The sequence below is a fragment of the Pteropus vampyrus genome, unplaced genomic scaffold, assembly GCF_000151845.1.
Source record: "Pteropus vampyrus isolate Shadow unplaced genomic scaffold, Pvam_2.0 Scaffold112, whole genome shotgun sequence".
Classification (NCBI taxonomy): Eukaryota; Metazoa; Chordata; class Mammalia; order Chiroptera; family Pteropodidae; genus Pteropus; species Pteropus vampyrus.
The window spans coordinates 3,465,511-3,487,430 of NW_011888893.1; the positions used below are offsets into that span (position 1 = coordinate 3,465,511).

General features: G+C 49.3%; 2 protein-coding genes and 1 non-coding gene across 10 annotated transcripts in view; all 3 read right to left on the bottom strand.

The window, feature by feature from the left end:
- ZNF398 (zinc finger protein 398) overlaps positions 1-10,513 on the bottom strand; it is a 44,792-nt gene extending 34,279 nt beyond the window's left edge. Inside the window, exons 1-5 of one of the 8 annotated variants that reach the window (XM_023533799.1) lie at positions 10,224-10,513; positions 7,493-7,590; positions 6,460-6,539; positions 1,597-1,724; positions 190-310 (exon numbers count right to left, since the gene is read on the bottom strand). In XM_023533799.1, coding sequence (XP_023389567.1) covers positions 190-258 — 69 coding nt within the window. In that variant the 5' untranslated portion in view covers positions 259-310; positions 1,597-1,724; positions 6,460-6,539; positions 7,493-7,590; positions 10,224-10,513. Of the gene's footprint in view, positions 1-189; positions 1,488-1,596; positions 1,725-6,459; positions 6,540-7,492; positions 7,591-9,943 lie in introns of all 8 variants that reach the window. The other 7 variants (XM_023533796.1, XM_023533797.1, XM_023533798.1 and 4 more) reach the window with 7 other exon arrangements.
- Positions 6,645-6,716, bottom strand: TRNAC-GCA. The gene has a single exon. It is a non-coding gene; the product is annotated as a tRNA-Cys (tRNA).
- Positions 10,514-14,226: 3,713 nt separating the features above from the next.
- Positions 14,227-21,920, bottom strand: part of ZNF777 (zinc finger protein 777) — a 30,065-nt gene continuing 22,371 nt past the window's right edge. The window contains exon 6 of the mRNA XM_011365534.2: positions 14,227-20,217. Coding sequence (XP_011363836.2) covers positions 19,064-20,217 — 1,154 coding nt within the window. The 3' untranslated portion in view covers positions 14,227-19,063. The remainder of the gene's footprint in view (positions 20,218-21,920) is intronic.

Below are 21,920 nucleotides of genomic sequence, written 5' to 3' on the forward strand. Positions count from 1 at the left end.
AGAGGGCCCAGCCTGGGCAGCAAGCCTATCTGTTCCGAACACAGAGCGCCCCTGCTCCGCAGGCGTACGCTTCCCCATACTGAGCCCCCACGGCATTTGTTTGGGCCTCTCCGAGTTATGCTGCACTATACTATTGGATAAGATTTTCTACTATCGAAGTTCAATTGTTCTGAAGTGAGATTGGCCCACTCTGATAGAGGAGGGCGATTCTTTGGTCCAGGGTGTCCGAGTAGCTGAGCCCCCTGGTGGAACCTCCATACAAGCTCTTGGGGTCCATCTGTCGGAGAATGTAGGCTCGACATGTGGGATGCTGCATGGAGCAAGTGGAAGACATTCTCCAGGATAATAAACAACACTTTGATGAATAGGAACATGCTGTTTGCTCAGTCTCAGATCATTCCCCTAGGACTGATTCCTAAAAGTGAAAATCTCAGGCTCCAAGGACCTGGCTTAGGACGGTGGCTCTGAGCAGTGACCCTCCGCAGGAAGTCACTCCCGGTGGTTCCCATTGTGCTCACTCCTTCACCCCCTTTCCACATGGTCCTGCCAGGTGACAATAGTTACTCTGCTCCTCATCAGAGTGGTAACAAAGCAGCTTCAGAAAAGCGTCCCAAAATCCTGAACTGGCAGAACCATCAAGGTTTGGACTCTCGGACTCTGAAAGTGCAGATGCAACCAGACTGGACCTGGCTCTCAAGACCTCCCTAATCAGACTCTCAAAGATGGATAGCAACAAGCCAGAATGTCCTCCAGGTTACCTGGGAAACCACATGAGCTGCTGGAAGGTTGCTTAGTGAGGCTGCAAATGGAATTCATCGCTCTTCAGAGTATTTCCTCAGGCCAGGGAAAAGTTTTATGAATTATTCCCAGTCCAAAGTACTGTCCCTTCTCAGGAGGCCAGAACACTATCATCCACCAAGCCTGTCCTGCCTCACCCCTCCCAGATCACCGGGTCCTATCCGTCCATCTCCCCAGCTAGTGTCTCAGCTCTGTGATCTGCCGCGTGCGCGCAAATCTTAGTCCACCGACTGAGAGGGAGCAGATGTGGAACCTAATTTTTCTACCAAACAACTTGATCTCTGTTTTGTGTCCCATCTTGTGAGTGGCTCGAGCCTGGGGTCCCCCACAATGTCCCCCCGTGCTGTGGCTGAGTTATGAAGGGGCTTGCAGGCGACTGCTACGTGGAGTGGGTGGGCGTCTGGTCCTCTCCATTGTCTCGATCACACTGTGAGTGTGGGGACCTTCTGGTCGCATGCTGGTGCCCGCTGCCTGTGCTCCTCGATTCCCTGGCACTGTTGGCCGCACCCGTGCAGTGCTGGGATGTCCCATGTGGCTCTGCCATGCTGGGACAGTTTTCTGCTCTGGGGCCAATCTTTATTTCCTGAATCCCCCAGCACCCAGACTGTTGGAATTTGAAAGCTGAGCGCCGACAGTTTGCATTCTATGGGGTCATCCCTTCCCTGTGGTGCGAAAGGCAGAAAGCCCAACTGGCGGGCAGGGGAGGGCTGGATGGGAGCCGCAGGGGGCAGGAAACCTTAGCGACCATCTCCATTATGATGCAGCATGCCGGAACTGTAGGAGGACCCAGCTCCTTACCTGATCTCTCCGTCTCCTGTCCGTGACCCCAACACTCTCCCTCATTCCAAGGCGGCTCTAGCAGGGACCTTCCTGTGACTCAGCACGAGATGCCTCCATGAAATTTCTCCTCCGTCTTTATACCAACCCTAAGAGAGAGGTACAATTATTACCCCCAATTACAGATAAAGAAACTAAAGCTTTAAACTAAAGCTTAAATTCAGTAGCCCACGGAGTCTAACTCTAGAACTAAAACGCGTGACCATATTGCAAGGATTCTTGCTAAAACACAGATTGAACTGGGTCTCTTGTGTGGCAGCGCTACATAAAACATCAGCCAATTCCTTTCTGTCTGATTTCCCTTCTAAAATATTCGGGAGCTAACAGTGCATCGTGCATTGCTTTAGGCTCTTAGGTTACAATATGATTAATTAGGTCGCAGCTCACTCTAACTGACATTCCTCTGAAGAAGTCACTGTGCGTGCTCCTGCTCATAACTACGTCTCTCTGGGTCACTTCTGAAGGCCAGTCTCACCCACTGCATGCTGATTCCAGGTTAACTTTTCGCAGGGTTATAGTATCTTCAAGTTGCAGGAGTATCACCCTCCCAAACATGAGAAAGTATGGGAGCGTCCTTGGAGACGCTGGAGGTAAGCCCTCTGCCCGCTAATCCTTGGGTAAGATGAGCCAGGAAGCCAGTCCCCGAGGCTGGAGACCACTGGCCTGACAGCAGAACAGCTGGTGTCCGTCACTCGTCACTGAGCCCTGGGTGGCTAGTGACGCTGGCGATGCTGCTAATGCACCAGAACCACAGTGACTGGTTCTATGGCTGCGCTTCTGTTTCTGCTTGCTTTTCAGCCAAGTTCTTTTTGAAAATGTCAGCCTGTCTCCATGGTGCTAAGACAAATAAGGGAAAGTCTTCCTCTCTTACACGCCAGTTCAGTTAATCAATATAAGATGCAAAACCAAATCAGAACCAGAAAATGGAAACAGCGTTTTTTAATTGGGGAGCATAGTTTCCTTCCATTGTCTATAAAAATATTTATCTATGAGAAAGGAATTTTTTTTACTTTTATTATGGGAAATCTCAAATATACACAAAAGTAGTGGTGTCTGTCATCTAGTCTATTGGTTAGGGTTCTTTGGAGACACAGAACCAATTATACATATATTTTGTATTGCTGATTATATAATTTATATAACCGATTATATATAAATTTATATAACTATATGTGATTTTATGTAACAAATTATACATATGTATATAATTAACTCTACAATTAAATCCATATGGAGAGAGAGGAAGAGAGTGAGAGAGACTGACCGATTTATTCTAAGGAATAGTTTCACGTGATCATGGAGGCTGAGATGTCCTAGGAACTGCCATCTTGGCAAGTCACAGACCCGAGAAGGCTGGTGTGTAGTTCTCGTCAGGGCCTGAAGGCCTGAGAACCAGAGAGCTGATGGTGTGAATTCTAGTCCGAGGCAGGAGACCACCAGTGTCTCAGCTCGAGTAGACAGGCAGAGAGCGAATCCTCCCTTCCTCTGCCTTTCTGTTCCGTCCAGGCCCTCGATGAACGGGATGACACCCAGCAGCACTGGGGAGGACCATCTGTTTTACTCAGATTTTACTGAGTCAAGTGCTAATCTCATCTAGAAATACCCTTACAAAAAATACACCCAAAAAAGTTTAACCAGATATCTGTGTGCCCTATGACCCATTCAACTAGACACATAAAAGTCACCATCATAGTCAGTTTTAACAATTTTTAACATAGCTAAGCTTGCTATATCTAGAGGCTTGATCAAATTCAGGTTCAACTTTTTTGGTAAGAAGACATCACTGTAAATACTGTGTTCTTCCTGTGTATAAGGATGCTCATGTCTCTCCTGGTTTCTCTTTCTGTGAAATTAAGATTAACCAGTATGTTGAGGTGCTGTTACCCTCATAATAAATGTCTTCATCAAACACTCATCTCACAGTTTGAGCAGGCATTGCTGACACCTCCTCACATCTGTTTTTCCATTAGGATTTGTAAATGGTTTTATTCTAATTCTCGACCTCTATTAGCTCGCATTTTGTTAGTAGGGAAGAAATTCCTTCGTCAACTATTTGGTCCTGTTGGAATATCGTTAATACGGAAGGTGTAGAACAAATGCTTGATTCTTTCCTTTTATTGATGAGTTTTCCGAATAATACATTAATGCTTTAGCAACCTTCAAATTTGACCAGTGAGAGCTTTTAAAACAATACATCATAATGAATGAATGGATTTTTAAAATGCCTGTTTTAGGCATTTCAATCAATTATGCCCATTCTTCTATTTGATCCTCAAATTGTCCCACCTTTGGCTGGTGGTAGCCTGTTCGATTTGGCTCTTATGATCATTTAACACGACTCAAGGGGTCTCTGGGAGTTCGCTTGTTTCCTATATGATGTGAGTGTGTGGGAACGAGCAAAATGAAACTGCCAGGCGGGGCGGGCTGCCTTTAAGTTGGTACCCAGCCCAGTCTCGGAGACGGACGGGTGCTCGCCTGCAGGCGGGGAGAGGTGGGCCTCACGGGAGAAGTGCTGGCTGGAGCCTCCAGTATGGAAAGGACAGGTCCGGGTCCTGGAGGAGGCCAACTCCCAGTAGAGTGTTTGTGGGAGGGCTCCCGCCCAGCCCGGAAGCGCCGGGGGAAGGTCCTGGGCTGGGCCTTGTGGGAGGGGCCTGAGGAATCTGTTGGCCGCGACAGGGCCTTGGCCGACCTGGGCGAGGAGTGGCCCTTAGCGTGTGTCGCACCCTGACTGCCCAGACTCAAGATTCTGGCAAAACGCAACAGAAAGGGGAAACACAGACCAAACAGACCCATGTTCTTGGTGGGTGAGGCCTCATTTAATGTGATTATTTTTAAATTTTCAATTGTATTTGTAAAAGAAAGATACCAAACTCAGAGAATTCACATGATACAATGTTCAAAAGGCACACAAAGTATGCAGTTGGAGGCAACTGTCCCTCACTAGGTAAAAGGGTAAATAAATTGCGACACATACAGACAATGGAATACTACTCTGCACTGAAAAGAAATGAGCTGACAAGCCGTGAAAAGACATGGAGGAATCTTCCATGCGTATCATTAAGTGAAAGAAGCCAATGCGAAAAGGGTAACATATTATGTGACATTCTGGAATAGGCGACTAGATGACATTCTAGAAAAGGCAAAACTATGGAGACGGTAAAAAGACCAGTGGCTGCCAGGGGTTTGGGGGTCGGAGGAGATAAATGGGCAGAGCACAGAGGATTCTTTAGGGCAGTGAAAATACTCTTTACGATACTACAGTGGTGAATACATGTCATTATACATTCGTCTAAACCCATGGAATATACAACAGCAAGAGTGAGCGCCAACGTCAGCTGTGCATTTTGGGTGATGGTGACGTGTCAGTGCAGGTTCACATTGTAACAAATGTACCAGTGGTGGGGGGGTGTTGACAATGGGGGAGGATGTGTGTGTGTCGGGGCAGGGGGCATATGGGAGATCTCTGTGCCTTCCCCTCAATTTTGCTATAAATACAAAACGAAATAATATCTTAAGAATAAATAAATTTAAAAAATAAAATGAAAAAGAAAGTATGCAGTGAAAATTCTCCCTCTCACCCAGAAAAGGCTCCGCTGGAGGAAACCCACGCGGGTGGCCTGTGACACAAAAGGCAGCATAACATATGTGCTGTACTGCATCCTGCTTTTCGTCATCTATTTTAATTTTATGTAAACAAAGGTAGAATGGAGAAGTGCAATCCCAAAGTTAAGGGAGGGGATACAGACAACTCAAGAGTCCCCTACACAGCAGGGGATGGATAGATCACCAGGACACCCAGCGAGGTGAAGGAAGATTTGGGATAACTACAGAGGACACCCAGATTTGAACCAGAGGCCCGCTGACGTGCAGTCAAGTGCTTCACCCCTGAGCTACACCCCTTGCTGGGCCAAGAAGGCCTCCTTAGGGCTTCTCAGTTGGGCAGCTCCATCCAAGAAACCCATAAATAACTATAAGACTTAACATTTATTGCACACTTATAATGTGCTTCATACATATGATTTTAAAAATGATTTGTCGTAGTATTATGTCTATCACCACCACCACCACTGTCACCACCCTTAAGGGTGACAGTGACACAGGGAACTGAAGCAACTTGGTCCAAATCACAAAAAAATAAGTGACAGAATCAAGAGTTAAATGACCACCACTTCATCCTGCCTGGACACAGCTGCCATTTGAGGATGCTGCCACAGGGCCAACCTTTGTCCGCGCCCGGTGACAACCAGCGGTCCCTCTTCCCCTACCTCCCTGCAGACTCTCTCCCTTTGTATAATAAGGTCGCCCAGAAAAGCAGAGAGGACCTAACCCTGTGCCTTGAGAGGACTCAACAGCAGCTTCTGGAAGTCAGATCACTTGAATTGAGGTTTTCTAAATTTGTAAATTAATTAGCTTTTGTATGAATAATGCACAAAATTAAAAATGTACAAAACAGCATACAGAGAAAAATTAAGGCTCCATTATTATTGTGGAGATCATTTTGCCATATACACATATGATTGTACACCTTAAGCTTCTAAATGTTATATGTCAAATATATCACAGTAAAACTGGAAAAAAATTTTAATAAAAATATATGAATTAAAAAGAAATCACTTAAGTCGAGTTGCCATCCATCACCAGACATAATTACAACTTTTCCTCTTGTGATGAGAACTCTGACGATCTTTTCTCTTAGCAACTTTCAGATACACGATATGGTATTAACTGTAGTCACTATGATGTATGTTACACCCCCAGGGCTTATTTATCTTATATCTGCCTTGGTTTCCATGTTTGTCAAGTGTGGACTAGGATGACACTTACCTTGCAGGCTTCCTGTGAGGATGAAATAAGAAGGCGAAGACATCTCTCCAGAGGGGACAGAGTTGAGAAGTGAGAGAAACCTGTAGAGCCCAAGGAGAAAGTTGGTCTTATTTTCAGTCCAAACGAGATGCTGCATCTATGGACATCACATAAGAGCCGGAAAACCTCTAAAAAGCTATCCTTGCAGGGGGCACCCGGATTTGAACCGGGGACCTCTTGATCTGCAGTCAAATGCTCTACCCCTGAGCTATACCCCCAGGGTTGAGTGACTCTTCACTCACAGCTTTATACTCACACAGCCACACCCAGCTGCCCTATAAACAAGTATAGTTTTTGCATCTTCAGTTTCATGTCCCATTGTCACTTCATACTGGCCTTTCTGCTCTGAACCCCAACCTGCTTTTTTTCCTCAAGTTTGGTGAATTGATTTGGTCACGATCTTTTGCCCACAGCTGGAGACAGCAGGGGTCCAGGGAGCCTCTCCTTACCTAGCCGAGAAAACCCAGGCCACCTGGAGCCCCCGCACGACACCAAGCTCCAGGCCTGCCTGTTCACTCCGCCAGTCGCCCTCCCTCTACCACCTTTTCTTTATCCGTCCATCTTTCTTTTTGCCCTCCATCTCTTTAATTCACCACCTGTCTTTCCTCTTCCCACTATGTCACTCACGGCCTCCTCCCCACCGTCTTCCCTCTCCAAGACACCCAGGCCTCTTAGTTCTTTGTCTAAGTCGAGTGTTGTCTTTTTCAAACTAACTCCTTACCCGAGATGTAGATGGAAGACAGACCTAGCAAATAAAAGGTGGAACATTTATTTCCAAAAACGGAAGAGATGACGGGAGCTAAGAAAACTGAGAATAACAAGGTAAGTGTCATCCTAGTCCGCACTTGACAATGGAGGACTCGTTCTAGTTTATATCAGAACGTCTGCTAAAACACAGGACTGAACACAGCGCCAGGAGAGAACACCTGGAATCCAGACCTGGGAAGACACCACAGCACACACCACGATCTAATAAAAGATCGTCGCAACCAACCTGGTCAGCTGCCCCTTCCGCCCGCCTGATGGCATCACACTTCCTCTCGCAGATACGCTTAAATGTGTACTGCTTACTCCATGGCAGAAAGACCAGGACTAAAAAATAAACAGGGGGATTATGGGAGACTTTTTACATTTTCTTTATACTCTACCGTAGTTTCCAAATTTTCCGCATAAAATGTATTATTCTCAAAATGTCACAAATTTAAGCATATTCCCTTCCAGTAACTGCAAGCAATATCGTTTCCTATTTACATAATTAATAAATAATTGCTTTAAGACAAAAAGGATCAATGGAATGCTAATTCAAGAAATCTGCATTATAATTTACGCTTAACTCATTCAAGCTTTTATAGGAATCATTATTTCCATTTTGCAGAGGAGGACACAGCCTCATAGCTTCATCAGCCATCTGGTCCCCCTCCACGTTAGGATGTGTGCCAATCTAAGCTATTAATAATGGCTCAGTGTTTACTATGTTGAGTGTTTACTATGTTGAAGGCATTGCATGTACATCTCCCATTTAATCCTCCCAAGAACTCTCTGACGCAGATAAAATTGTTCTCTCTCATGAAGTAGCTAAGATTACCCCCATTTTACAGATGAAGAAACAGAGACTAAGAGGGGTTAAGTAACTTTCATTCAGTCATTCGACAAACAGTAAGCACCCACGGCATCCCAAATTCTAGTCTAGGTACTGAGGGCTGAGCAGTGACCAAGGCAGGCAAACAAGGTCCCTGATGGGATTTCGTGGAGCTTCTATTCTGAAAGGTGTAAGGTGACAGACAAGCAAACAAATATGTGAGCGAGATCATCGCAGATCCTGAGAGCACTATAGGAAAATAAAGCCAGGCGATGTGATGGACGACAGTGAGGGAGAGATGAAGGTGGTCGGGGAAGTGACAACCCGAGCTGAAGTTTAATAAGAAGCCAGTGTGTAAAAATTTGGATGCAGAACATTCCAGGCTGTGGGCATGACTGCCAAGGCCCTCATGCGGGAACTAGCTTGACAGGAGCATCAGGGAGTGTGAACAGTACCAGTGTGGCTGCAGCAAAGGGACAGAGCAGGACAGACCTGAGTAGTGGTCAGGGAGGTGGGTTTTATTTCTTGTCCCTCTAGGGGAGGATGGAGCCTGGACTGAATGCAGACCTGTCTCCTCCTGTGCACAGGGACCACACCCCCCCAACCTTCCTGATGGGCTCACTGCAGTGGAGTTGGCACAGTCTGTGGCCTGGCCTATTGTGACAGGCTTCCCGAGTCAGGCTGTAAGCCTTTGGCCACAAATTTAGGTTTGTTATTGTTCATCCTGGTTCCTGCCCTTGTAAAGGTGACTCTCTAGCGGATGTGGTACACATGCGTGTGACACTGTCACTCAGGTACTTCTTCAATCACCACTGTGATGAGTGCTGAGCGCCCACAGAACAGGGCAGGGTGATCCTAGTCTGTGGGGTTCAGGAGAAGCAGTGACGTTGCAGGAAGAAGGGAAGTGAGTTAGGATGAGTGGCCCAGGAGGACCAGGCAGTACGGGAGCAACCTCAACCGGAACTGCAGAGAGGTCAGGGTGTGATGTCAGCCCCTTGTGGGTTGAAGTGGGTCTTCCCCAAATTCACGTCCTTCCAGGAACCTCAGAATGTCACCTTACTTGGAAATAGAATCGTTGCAGATATAATTAGTTAAGATGAAGTCATACTGGAGTAGGTGGGTCCCTAATGCAACAGTCGTCCTTATATGAGACACAGAGACAGAGACACATATGAACACGTGATGATGGAGGCAGATACCAGAGGGATGTGTCTACAAGCCAAGGGATGCCAAAGGTTGCTGGCCACCACCGAAAGCTCCGTGAGAGGCGTGGAACAGATTCTCCCCGAGAGCCTCTAGTGAGAACTGTGACAGCACTCTGATTTTGGACTTCTAGCCAATAAATTCCTGTAGTACAAGGCCACCCAGTTTGTGGTCCCTTGTGACTGCAGCCCTAGGAAACTAATAAACTAATACACAGCCCAAGATAGGGCTGGAGAGGCAGGTGTGGCCTCCTGGGCCTGAGGAGGTTCTGGATTTTACCCTAAGAGCCATGGGAACCACTACCCTTAGGGTAATAAGCAAGAGGGCCATGATCAAACGTGCACTTTCAAAGACTTCCTTTCTGGGGCCTCGTGTCCCCAAAACATTCAAATCCATTGAGAGTCAGGTCCCACAATAAGGCCCCACAATAAGGCCCGGGCCACCATTTCAACGCCACTGTCCGCTTAACCATCATTCACACTCAACCCAAGGTGCTCCTCAGACTCCACCCCAACCTCCACCTCAGGAGACGCCCTCCCAGTTCTCACCTCTGCCTGCAGGTACCCGCCTACTTCCCCGCAAAGAACAAGCGTGACCTGGTGGACTTTCAGGAGACCGGTTTGGCCACATATATCAAAAAAAGCCTTTAAAAAAAATCCATACCCTCTAACGGTGCTATTCCACCTCTTGGAAATAACCAAATATTCGAAAATGTTGTAAGAACCAAAATCAGCCCGGCCCATCATCGGAGCGTTTCTCAAGGTTCACCCACTTCTACATGGAGTAAATACATCTGCCACTAGCTTAACTGACCTGAACTTCAGAAAAGTGGGCAGCATGAAATGCTGCCGGGGAAAGGGTTTTCATAAACCCTGACGCTCGGGCAAACTCCAGGGCCACCCCTTCCTCCTTGGTCCCCGCGCCCGCGGGATTCCCTTTGTACCCTTCTCCTCCACCGCGGCTCGGCGGGGCGGGGCGGGGCACGTCTCCGCTCGGCCGCACCCTGAGGCCTGTCCTTTGTTTTTGAACCACCAGGTCCCCAGCCCCGGATCCGCACAACGCACGGGCCCCACCGGAGCTCGCGGGATTGGGCCGGGCGGGCCAGCCGTGCAAGGAAGCAAGAAAACACGGAAGGGAGGGCCGGTCTCGGGGTGCAGCAGCACCGCTCCGCGCCTGCCCGGAGTTAGGCCCACCGCTCGGCCCACCCCGGGGCTTCGGGGACGGCCCCTTCCTGAGCGCGCGACCGCGGCCCGGCGCCACCACCGAGAGGCCGCATGCCTAGAGCGGCCGCGGGCGGCCAGGTGCGGCGCGGGCCTCCGGGCCTCCGGGCCTCCCGGCTTCGGCCGGCAGGGGGCAGCACGGCCCGGCGGCCCCACGTGGCGAGGGCGCGCGGAGCGGTCCCCAGGCGGGCTGCTGGGCCCGGGCGCGCTCGGCATGTTCCGCGGCTTGGCGGGTGGAGGAGGCTCGAGCCGAGGAATTAAAAAAATTCAAGTCGTTAAATTTACAAACTACATATACATTTATTTAAGATACAAATCTATAGAAATATATTTTTAAATTGAAACATATATAGTGGTTTTTATTAATCCCTGGCTTCATCGTCCAGCAGCATCGCGCGCAGCAGCCCTGGGAGACAGGCACTGTACGTCACCATTTCACAGGTGCTCACTTGGGCCCAGGCTTTGAGCGGATCGTCAGAATTCCAGGAAGAGATGGAGCCTGGAGGTCCGAGGGGGAGGCTGTCCGCCAGGGGAGCCAGGACCTGGCTCTGTGGGACTCCAAGGACGTTGTCAAGGCGTTGGGGGGCCAGGGATTGGGAGAGGCCGCTTCTCTGGGGTCCTGACGCCTCTGTGTTGTGTAATACGTGTGTGAGTATGCCGCTGCTGTAGACAGCAGGAAGGCACAGCAGAGCAAAGCGACTTGAAACGACAGAAAGCCTGTGCACACAGAGCAGTGACCATCTGACAGCTCGCAGCCAGCAGTAGGGTGGGAAGGCTCTCTGGATGCCAGGGAGATGCCAGCGGCCCCATCTCCCTGCAGTTTAGCCTTGCTGTCTGCTCGCCTGCCCACGGACCCCTTACCAGGGGGCTGGGTGACCTTCCTTCAAAGGCCGGAAACCCCAGAGGATTTCTGTCATCACACCAGGCACCGTGCCACTGGGGTTAGGGGATTTGGCAGTGACCCCGGGGCCCTACCTAATACGTGGGCTGAAATATCAGAGGAAATGATAAAATACATTTTAATTATATCTTAAAGCTTTTGGATTAGCTTTAATGAAGAAAGCCATCTGCATCCCAGTGGGGCAGGATTTGGGGTTTTACCTGTTTCTTCCTGCACTGTCATCTGTGGCTTAATTGTCCCTTCATTTAACATTCATTGAGTGCCTCCCGTGGGCCCGACCCAGGAGCAAGCACGGAAACAAACGGAAACCACCTTTGGGAAGATCAAGTACACATGCCACCAAGTGCCTACTCTAGGTGCCCACTGAGCCCAGGAAGGCAGGAAAGAAGCCCCTCAAAGCTGCCCACAGCCAGGTTGCAGGCCCAGAGTCCTGCCGGGGCTGTAACTTGCATTTGATCTTCCCCGGCCTTCACATGTCGGTGGTTAGCTGTAAAAATAACTTGGGAGATCCTAGTAGCTTCTGAAGGGCTTTTCTGGACATCTGTGCTGCTATTTCCCTTGCCTTCCAAGGATTCTTGGTGGGTGTCAGCTCGCTAAATTCACTGGTAAGGCTACAGGGACTCGCCATTGTCTGACAAGACATCTCTGCCCACTGATATAGAGGTTATAGAGAATAGAAATGCATGAAATACCCTAAAAGGAAGAAATAAACTTAAGAAATCCTGTGCTCCATCGAAGAATTAGGTAAGCATGGCATGTGTCACTGACTAAATTAAACATACGGACTTTCAGTTGGGACTAGGAAAAGTTGAAGCAAGGGTTAAGGGTTGGCTGGACTTGGGATTTGAAGCGGCTTCCTCAGGTCAGCCCCACCCCCCACCTCCATCCCAACCCCCACACCCGCACCGGAGAGGGCCAAGCAGGTGTGTTTAGCTACCTCTCACTCCAACCCCCCAGCCCTTCTGCCTCAAATTACTTTACATATGTAGCTTCTGAAAATGGTTTTATTTAAACAAGGAATTCTGGGGCTAAACACAAAAGCTGAAAAACACTGACATCATGAAAGCGCAGAAAATTTGATTATTTTAAACTTGATGAGGATTTTGTGTCCCGGATCTGAAAGAGACTCTAAAATATAATATTATAGATTTAGTTACTTCAGAGAGGAGATGAATTCTTCCAAGTAATCCACTTAATTTCGCAGTTGTGGAGATGGTTAAAAGTCCTCATATTGGGTGGGAAATGATTTCTTCTGTTAAATTTATAGACGAGACTTGATACTTTCTCTTGAAAAAATAAGGGGCTCATTCAATTCTAAGATAAGCCTTTAGTGTTTGGAACTCAGAAATTCCTTTATGGCCGGAAAAAAAAAAAAAAAAAGGCATTTCATTTAGGGGAAAGGGTTTTTAATTAAATTCTGAAATTGTTATGTGATTATTACCTACTAATGTGAGTTAATCTTTTAGGTAAAATGAACACCCAAGTATGCTTGTATGCACTTTATACTTGTTCCAAGACTCTGAAGAGCAGGCATAGATTTGGGCAAGAAAAATATGTCTATCTCTTCTCAACATGTCTAATGTTTAAATTAAATATACTGGAGATTCGTGTGATTTGGTCTGGATATTAACTTGATTGGTTTTTTTTTTTTTAGCAGAACTATAAAATATTCGAAGTTTTTTTTTTCTAAACTTATTTCAAAATGGATCATGAACCTTGAGCTTGGTAAGGCATCGATTATGTCCCAATCAGCAAAGGAATAATAGGCATTTTAGTGAGACATTTCTTATTAAACTGTTCAGGGGGGCGACAACGCCAAACAACTCACAGCCTTCGCTTTTTGACAAAATTCATGTGACTTTCAGTGACGATGGTCAATACAAAATAACAGATAAAAACTTTATCTTAGATTTTAGAATTTGCATAAATAATTCACCTGTAGAAAGTTTGATCACGGAACCATGTGGTTCTTGGATCATACTTTCGGTAGAAAAATGGCAAATGTCACATTTGATAACCTGTTTAATTTTCTTAATTGAATTTAGCTGAAATCCAATCAATTTCAATCCTTGGAGGGCATAACTTCAGTATTTGTGTATCTTGAAAATAAAGAACTGATTGAATGTAGTCCTTTAAGTCCTTTGTATACTTATTCAACTATACTGATTCTAAAAGGGAACAGTTTATCCTTATTAAATAATCATTATTTAAATGAAATCACTAGTGAGAGTAGAAATTTTCATCGGTACATTTTATCATTAAAATTCAACTTTCCATTCCCCGAGTTAATTAATAGACAGTGGCGATGTTCCTATCTATTTTGAGGACTTGGCTATTATTTTGTACAGAGAAGCAGTAAGTTTCACTCATGTGGTAGTGGTGGGAGGAACGGCGAGGACCCCAAGAAAAAGTCGGGGCGCGAATGCTATTTTCTCAGAGAGCAAGCGTTTGCTTGTAATGATCTCTTTCACCCAACTCCTCCTCTGACTTAAATGGCTTCTTACAGGTCCCAACGCCAGAGACAAACACAGACAGGGAGCCACCCTCTTCCCCCCCCACCCCCCGCCCTTAACAGATAGCCTCCTCCCAGAGTTCCTATGGAAGAGGGGGCCTCAGTTTAAAACGGGGCTAGCTTGGCACCCACCACCAAGGCACCCAGCCACATCCACTCGACCTGTGTTAGGTGAGCTGGGTCATCGTCCCTGTGTTACTGGGCTGGCTGGCCAGCCAGCGAGCTGTCTGCTTTTAGCCAGGTCCAGAATTTACGCGGAATGTCCGTGGGGCGGGCAGAGCTGCAAATCAGAGAGAAGTAGTACTGTTTTGCCTTTTTTTTTTTTTTTTTATTAAGGATCCACGTTGAAGAAATTGGGAGGCAGTATATAACAGCAGTTAACAGCACACAGTTAGGTTTAAATTCTGGCCACGTGACCTTGGGCTAATCGCTTAACCTCTCTGAACTTCATCTGCAGGGGATACGAATACAATTTCACAGGTTGTCACAAGATAAAATATGAAAGCATTTACTTAGCACAGTGCCTGGAACATGGTAAGACCCGATGAACTGTAGCGATGATTATTATTGTCCCTAATAAAATCACAGCTAGGTCTGACAGCTTACCAGAAGTTTTCATGTAAGGCCATTCACTATCAGTAGGACTTGGTTTAATTTTTCTTTTATTTCCTTCTCTTTTCCTTCCTTCCTTTCCTTTTTTCCTCTTCCTTCTTTTCTTTTTTAAAAACATTCTCTTAGCCTAGAGTTACCTTTTGTAGAAAACAGAAATAAAAGGGTTAGATTCTATTGTGTTTTAACAAAAAAAGACTCATTTCAAGGAACCCAACTGGAAGTGGCAAATGCAGAATTGATTTTTTTTAAAAATTTAAATCTAGAAGTTTCCTCTATGCCTGGGAAGCAGCAAGAGGTTTGGCAGTCTAACTGCTTTCCAGAAAGCCAGAGAGGCCTTGGCCTGACTCACCGTTGCCCTGGCAACAGTAGGGCCTAGAGGCCTCGTCCCTGATCCCTTAATCTGAGGAGTCGCTACCACATTGCCTCAGGAAAGGTCCCCACAGACACCTGGCTGGTTAAAGCTACCCTGATTAACAGGAGGGACAAGGAAAAGATGGAGGTGTGGCTCTCTCTGCAAAGATATCCACCTACAGGTCTCTGAGATGGCCTCAGCTTGCCAGAGCCCCAAAGGCTAAGTCTAGAGAATTAGGCCAGAGTCTCCACCAGATTCTAAGGGCCCTCAAGGCAGTAGATGGTTTCCTAATCCTTTTGTTTCTTCCAGGAGCCCAGGACAATGCATTGCACAAGTGGTGCTTAATACATACTGGGGAGGCGGAGGGTGGGGGGGGAGGGTCGCTTGTATGACAATGAGCATCCCCTAAGGTGCCAGACCCAAGCCCTGCTCCATTCGCTGCCCCCCACCTGAGTGAGCGAGCACAGACTACCTGCTCCTCTCCATCTGAATTTCTCCAGCTGTAAAACGAGAGGTTCAACACAGGGGCCTTTACTGCGTCTCTTACTACATTAATGATTTTGGCAAATATATGGCACAAAGCACATTCTGCTTGATGTATTCTGTTTTCCCTAATTTCGTCTTAAATTTTAAAATCGAAGGATAAAATGGAATAATTGGAAAGAAGCGCTGGCTTTCTCTTTTTCAATAACAATTCAGGTTCCAAGGAAAGAACTCTGCGCTCAAGCGCGTGGGCTTTGGAGTCACAGAGACTCGAGTTCAAATCCTGACTCCACTAACTCGGTGCTGCGTGACTTTGGGCCGACTTAACCTCTCTGAGCCTCACGCCCTTCACCCATAAAATGAGTAAAATGATGCATACCGCAGAGTTATGAGGTGATATATGCAAAGTCTTCAAAAGGAAGACGCATTCAATAAATGACAATTTTTCTTTCTGGTACACAACTCCATGGGGCCGATGACAATGGGCAAGTTAGGAATTTGAAAGTCTTGCTTTCTAATTAAATGAAGTGCACCTTAAGAAAGCACTGTAAAACCATACCAGACACCCAGCAAGCAGGGGCTCCACCCCACTACAAACGCGAGCGTGTGGCTCAGAGGTGACTTTTAAACCCGTCTGCTCTGACATCACGACCAAGTGTAGCTGCCTGTGTGGTTGGATTTGAACTCCTTCACACCAAATAATTTTCTGCTTCTGTTGGCTGGGGAAATTTCCTTCTCAGAGATTTTTTTTTTTTTTTTAAATATACCACCAGCCCATGACCTACCTGAACTTCTCCTTTTACTAAGTTAAGCCATCATTAGCTAAAAGCTAATAATGAAATTAGCCAACTTAATCTGAGGGCTCTGCAGGTGCCAGCATCTTTGCTATGTATTTATGTTATGTGTTATTTAAGCTTCAGAACAATGGAAACTTTATCATCCCCGTTGAACAGGTGAGGAAATTGATATTCTGTTAATTAACTTGTACAAGGCCACACAGCTATCAAGTTTAAATCCACATCTGTTCGACTCCAGTGTCTGTCTACGCTTTGATGAGAATCCCCTGTAGATGTTGGCCTTGGACTGCTACAGAGGTTATGGAAGATGGAAAGTGAGAAGCACGATGGGGTCTAGGAGTTGGGATGAGAGGAGAGATGACTGGAGTGGAGGGTGCTGGGCTCCTCGAAGGAAGAGGCATGAAGAGGGGTGCAGAGCCAAGGAAGGGGAAGTAGGAGTACAGAGCCCCTTTACAGTCCAGCTCCGTATAAGAAGTACCAGCCCTTGACTATATTGCATCCTTTAGAAACCAGATGCCTGGGGGAAAAAATGCTCAGACCCCCAAGGCGCTCTGAGGATGCCCCAGTAACGCACAACAAATGAAGTTGCTGAGTTTCTATCTTGGATTTCACCCTAAACTACTGTGGTCCACCGCTCAAGTCGCAACTTCTCAGGACTAGAACCGTAAATCCCAGGACTAGTCAAGATTTGGAGCAGCGATGGCTCTCCACCAAATATCTCCAAAACATCTCTGCTAACATCCCTTAGCAACTGCAAACACTCCAGAGTTCAAAAGAGCCATTTCCTCCGTCATCCCATCAACCGCCAGCCACTAGTTCCTTTATCTGTGGCACCTCCATCGAACAGGTCTGTTTCTCCCGTACGTCTGACAGTGATAAGTTTCCTTCTCCTTCAGGTTCAGCCTCTGATTCCCTATGTGCATCCATTCCCTCTCCTGCTCAGCAGTCTCAATGGTTTCTCACACAAGATCAAATTCCAACTCCATCCTGAAGTCTTAGATCGAAGACTCCCTCTGCGCCCCCAGTCTACTCCAAGCCCAACTTTGATCCTGTTTTCTCTCCACAAGCCCTCTCCAAAATCAATCACTGCTCCGGAATCAACTGGAGCCCACTTTCCACGCTTCTGCCTTAAAGGACACCCCACCAAAAGGCCTGCATTTTTTTCATCTGTGGACTCCTCCCAGCCCACAGAGGCACCTGGAATTCCACCTCCACCGAGAAGCTGTCCTGACTTCTCCAGGCTCCTCCTCCTCCAGTCGGCAGAGCAACCGCTAGCTTCCGCAAACCTGGCACTCAGTGTTTACTGTTCACGAATGGAACTCCTTGCTTCTGGGGATCACTCTGCTCTCAAGCTGCTTCTGGAGATCAGGGCCGAGACTGGGGGCCTCTCCATCCCATCACGCCAGCCGGGGCCTCTGCCCCCGACTCGGGCCGCCTGCCCTGATGTCCTACCATCCTTTCAGAAATGTTCAGTGTAAATAGAGAAGTCATATCCTTTTAAATGTGGGCTCTTGGGTATGACTTCCCCTCTCTGAGCCTCAGTTTACGCATCTTTATCAGGAGAGGAGGGATTGATGACCTCTGTGGTCCCTCAGTCGAGAATGGAGCACCTCCCCGCTCTCACTCCCTTTCCGCACATCCTTTAGTGCCTTGTCCCTTCCTCACCACCCCAGACTCACGACTTAGTCTGCCCGCCTTCAGCAGTTCCTGTCTCTCAGGCCAGTCTCTCTGCCTTGAGCAGAAGTCTGGCCTTCCCAGCTCTCCTGGCCGAGCTGGGCACTCTGCTAGCCTCCACGAACTGACTCCTCGAATGGCCTGAATTCTCTCTGGGCCACCGCCAAGCCCAGGAGCAGAGCAAGAGTCAATCGCTCTGTGGGCAACGTAATATGCCCACGTTGTCTCTAGGCCTCAATGGATGGCAATGAGAAATGAATACCTCGTGAAACCAGGGTACATTCGTGCATTTAACAGATAAAGAGTCGCTTTGGTGCAACATACAAATAACAAGTAGAAAATGTTCTGAATGGTGCCTTTTGTGGTTTCCCCAAAGACTGGCACCAGGGGCCTCTGCATCCCTTCCTGATACCTTCTCCTCGCCACCCCTCCACCAGCCACATTTCAAGCTGGGCAGGAAGGCTGCTTGGTCCCGAGGGACGCGCCCAGCGTTTGCTGTAGGACCGTCTTTCCAGCCCATTCCAGATCTGTCGCTCTTCCTGCCTCCCTCCTGAATGCCCACTGTCCTCCGACATCAAGGTGCCAGGAGCTTCCACCCTTCCTTAAGCTCATTCACTATTTCAAGCTCCTCATCCTCTTTTCGATTTCATAATCGGTGGGATCTGCGTCCCCTTCGCCACCCAATACAAGGAAGAAGCACATAAATGAGACAACAGCACCTTTCAGCTGACACTAGGCACACGTCCCTTGGACACCTTCTCAACCCCTCCCCTTCAAAACCAAACAAAAACGGCAAACAGGAAACGCTCGTCTTTTAAAAATTACTCTATTATTATCAAATAGAACCACAGTATCCAAAAGGTAATTATAAAGTTCTATCCCCAACTAAGTGGCCCTGCACCAACCCTCCGAGTGGCCGGCGGCCGAATCACTCCCCCCGTGCTGATTGGTTTCATCCATTTTATTGTCAAGGAAATTAACAGCCCGAAAGGGTTCCCCAGGTTTGCGTTCTCCCGCCCTGGGGCCCCGGGTAAACACGGCAGCAAGCGACCTGGTCTCAGGACCCCCGTGTCCTTGGGAGAAGGGATGAAAGGAGAAGAGGGCTCACAGCAAAGGGGCTGGGGACCTCGCCCGCTGGGCTCGGGCCCCGCGGCAGCCAGGCATCTGCCCAGGGGCGGGCTGGGCCGCGCACCTGGCGGCACACCCGGCCTGGCGGCCGCGCGGGGGCGCGCTCACTCGCCAGTGTGTGTCCGCAGGTGGTACTTGAGCGACTGCTTATAGCGGAAGCACTTGGCACAGTGCGTGCAGGGGTAGGGCCGCTCGCCCGTGTGCGCGCGCTGGTGCTCCAGCAGGTGGTGCTTCTGCGTGAAGCGCTTGCCGCACTCGGCGCAGTGATACGGCCGCTCGCCGGTGTGGATGCGCCGGTGCTCCAGCAGGTGGTGCTTGCGGATGAAGCTCTTGCCGCATTCCGGGCAGGCGTGCGGGCGCTCGCGCGAGTGCACGCGGCAGTGGTTGGTGAGCTTGGACTTCTCGCTGAAGCTCTTCTCGCATTCGGGGCACTTGAAAGGCCGCTCGCCCGTGTGAGTCCGCTGATGGCGCAGCAGGTGCGACGGGCGGCTGAAGCTCTTGCCGCACAGGCTGCAGATGAAGGAGACCTCGTGCTTGCCCGCGTGCACGCGCTGGTGGATGACCAGGCTGATGTGCAGGCGGAAGCTCTTCTTGCACTCGGGGCACGTGTAGGGCCGCTCGCCCGTGTGTGTGATCTGGTGCTTGGTCAGGCTCGACTTGTGGCTGAAGCTGCTGTCACACTCAGGGCACTTGTAGGGCTTGGGGCCGCCGCCGCTGCCCGAGCTGGGCGACTTGGGGCGTGGCTTGAGCGCGTGCTTGGGGGCGAAGCCGGGCCCGCGCTCGGGCGACACGTAGCCGCCGCGGACGCGGTGGATGCGCTGGTGCAGCGTGAGCTGCTGCTTGTGCCGGAAGCTGATCTCGCACTCGGCGCACTCGTAGGGCCCCTCCTTGATGTGGTTGCGCTGGTGGATGATGAGGTTGATCTTCAGCCGGAAGCTCTTGCCGCATTCCATGCAGGTGAAGGGCCGCTCGCCGCGCCGGTTCCGCTGCTGCTGGCTGGAGGAGCCCCGGCTGTCGCTCGAGTGCCGGTCGCCATGGGACACGGGCGCCAGCCTCTTCACTGCGGGGTTTCCCAGCTGCAGCGGCGGGGGGCTCTCCTCGCCCTCCGGGGACAGCTCCCCGGGCAGCGGGGTCGGATACATGCTGGCCTCGTACCTGCCGGACAGCGGCCCGAGGGCCTGCAAGTGCTGCGGCAGCTCGTCCTCCTCCTCCTCGTCCTCCTCTTCCTCTTGCTCCTCGGTTTTGATCACGATCCCCTCTGCTCCAGGGACAGGGAGAGAGACAGCAAGAGGACGTTAGCTGTTGCCTAGCGGCCGAACCTGGACCAAGGTAAGCATCGCGCCAACCTCACCGAGCATCGCGTAGGTATTGTCGGCCTGAATTTCTTCCCGGGGGGCAAATACCTCTCAGCTCCCTGCCGCGGGTGGTCCTCGCCCCGCTGGGGTGGGCCTGTAACTAACGTACCCGCTCGGTTCGGGGGTGAGCCCAGGCCCTCTCTTGGGACCTTACGCGGAGGACGCAGGGAGGATTGTGGTCTCGGGATGGGAAAGCGACAGTGCAGGTGCCCATTCCCCGGGCTGCCAGCAAGCGGTCACTGGCAGGATAAAAGGACACTGGCATACGGGCCCCCCGGAGGCGCCCAGGCCCAGGCGTCTGAGGTTGGCACTCTCGCGCACCTACCAGATAGCTGGGCCCATAAACGCGGCTTTTTCATTTAAGCTACTTAAGGGCTGGGTTTCTTCGGCCTGTATCAGCGGGTCTGGACCCATGGAGTTCTCAGCCTTTCCCCCTCTACGTCTCTACCTGAGCGCTGCGCGGCCCCATGGGGCTTCTTTCCTGAACTCGCTTGGAGATCTCTCTCAGGCGCCTTTACTCACCCTCCTCTCCATGTTTCCAATTCGCGCTCATCGCTTAACACTCAGCTTCAACCTCCTCTTCTAACACCTTCCTTGACCGTCCCAAACTGCAGCCCTCAACCCCTCCCCAGCTGGTGCGCCTCCCTGGGACCGAGGTGGGCGGTCCCTGCGGCATCTCGCCTGCACAGGTGGATGACTCACCTGCAGAATCGGACTCTACCATCCCTTAAGCTGGGGCCGGGGGTTTCCCCTGCCTTTCCCACATGCCCTGGTGTGCAGTGCCACCACTGCGCGCACTGACGGATGCCTTCCCCTCCCCTCCCCCTCTAATCTGACCTTTTAGGACCGAAATAAGGCTGTGGCCCACAAGAATGTAAGTCCCAGAGAAAAGGAGTGGCCTCCGACACCTGTTTGAGTTTTCTCAAGTGCCTTGTACTTATTTGGCACTCCCTAAACACAGTTAATGGGGACTCTATTTTCAGTCACCGACTTTGTGTGACGTAAGAAAGTCACTCACTTTTCTGAGACCACCTGTGAGATGAAAGATGCAATAAGTCTGCATTTGTGGAATTATTAAAAGCAAACAAATGAGAACTTTTTCAAATACTTCAAACCTGTTCTCTTTTCATATTCACCTCTTATTATAGGTTAAGTGAGCAAGACTTATCCACTTCACAGATGTGGAGCGTCCACGCCTGGAGATGTCAAGTGATGTTCCCAAGTAAATAGTCATGGACCTTTTCAGAGCCTACAATTTGGGGGCGTCATCTAGTTTACCCCCTCAACTGACAGGGAAACGGAAGCTGTGTCTGTGACCTGGTCAAGGTCTTATAAGTTTGTTAGTGACTGAAGCCAATAAAATGCAGTGTTAAAGTTAGAACATAGGTGTGCCAAGTTAGAACACAGGGGTGCCAAGTTAGAACGTAGGTGTGCCCAGCTCAGGCCGTGCCATTAGACCATGCTGCTCGGCACTGTTACAATCCTCAGCAGAAAGTGATTCAGAAGTTCCTTGGAACACGACGCTTAAGAGATCGGGAAGGAGGAAGCAGCTTCAGAGGTTGGTAACAAGTTGCCCTGGGGTTTATCCTGTGTGGGGGGCTTTGGG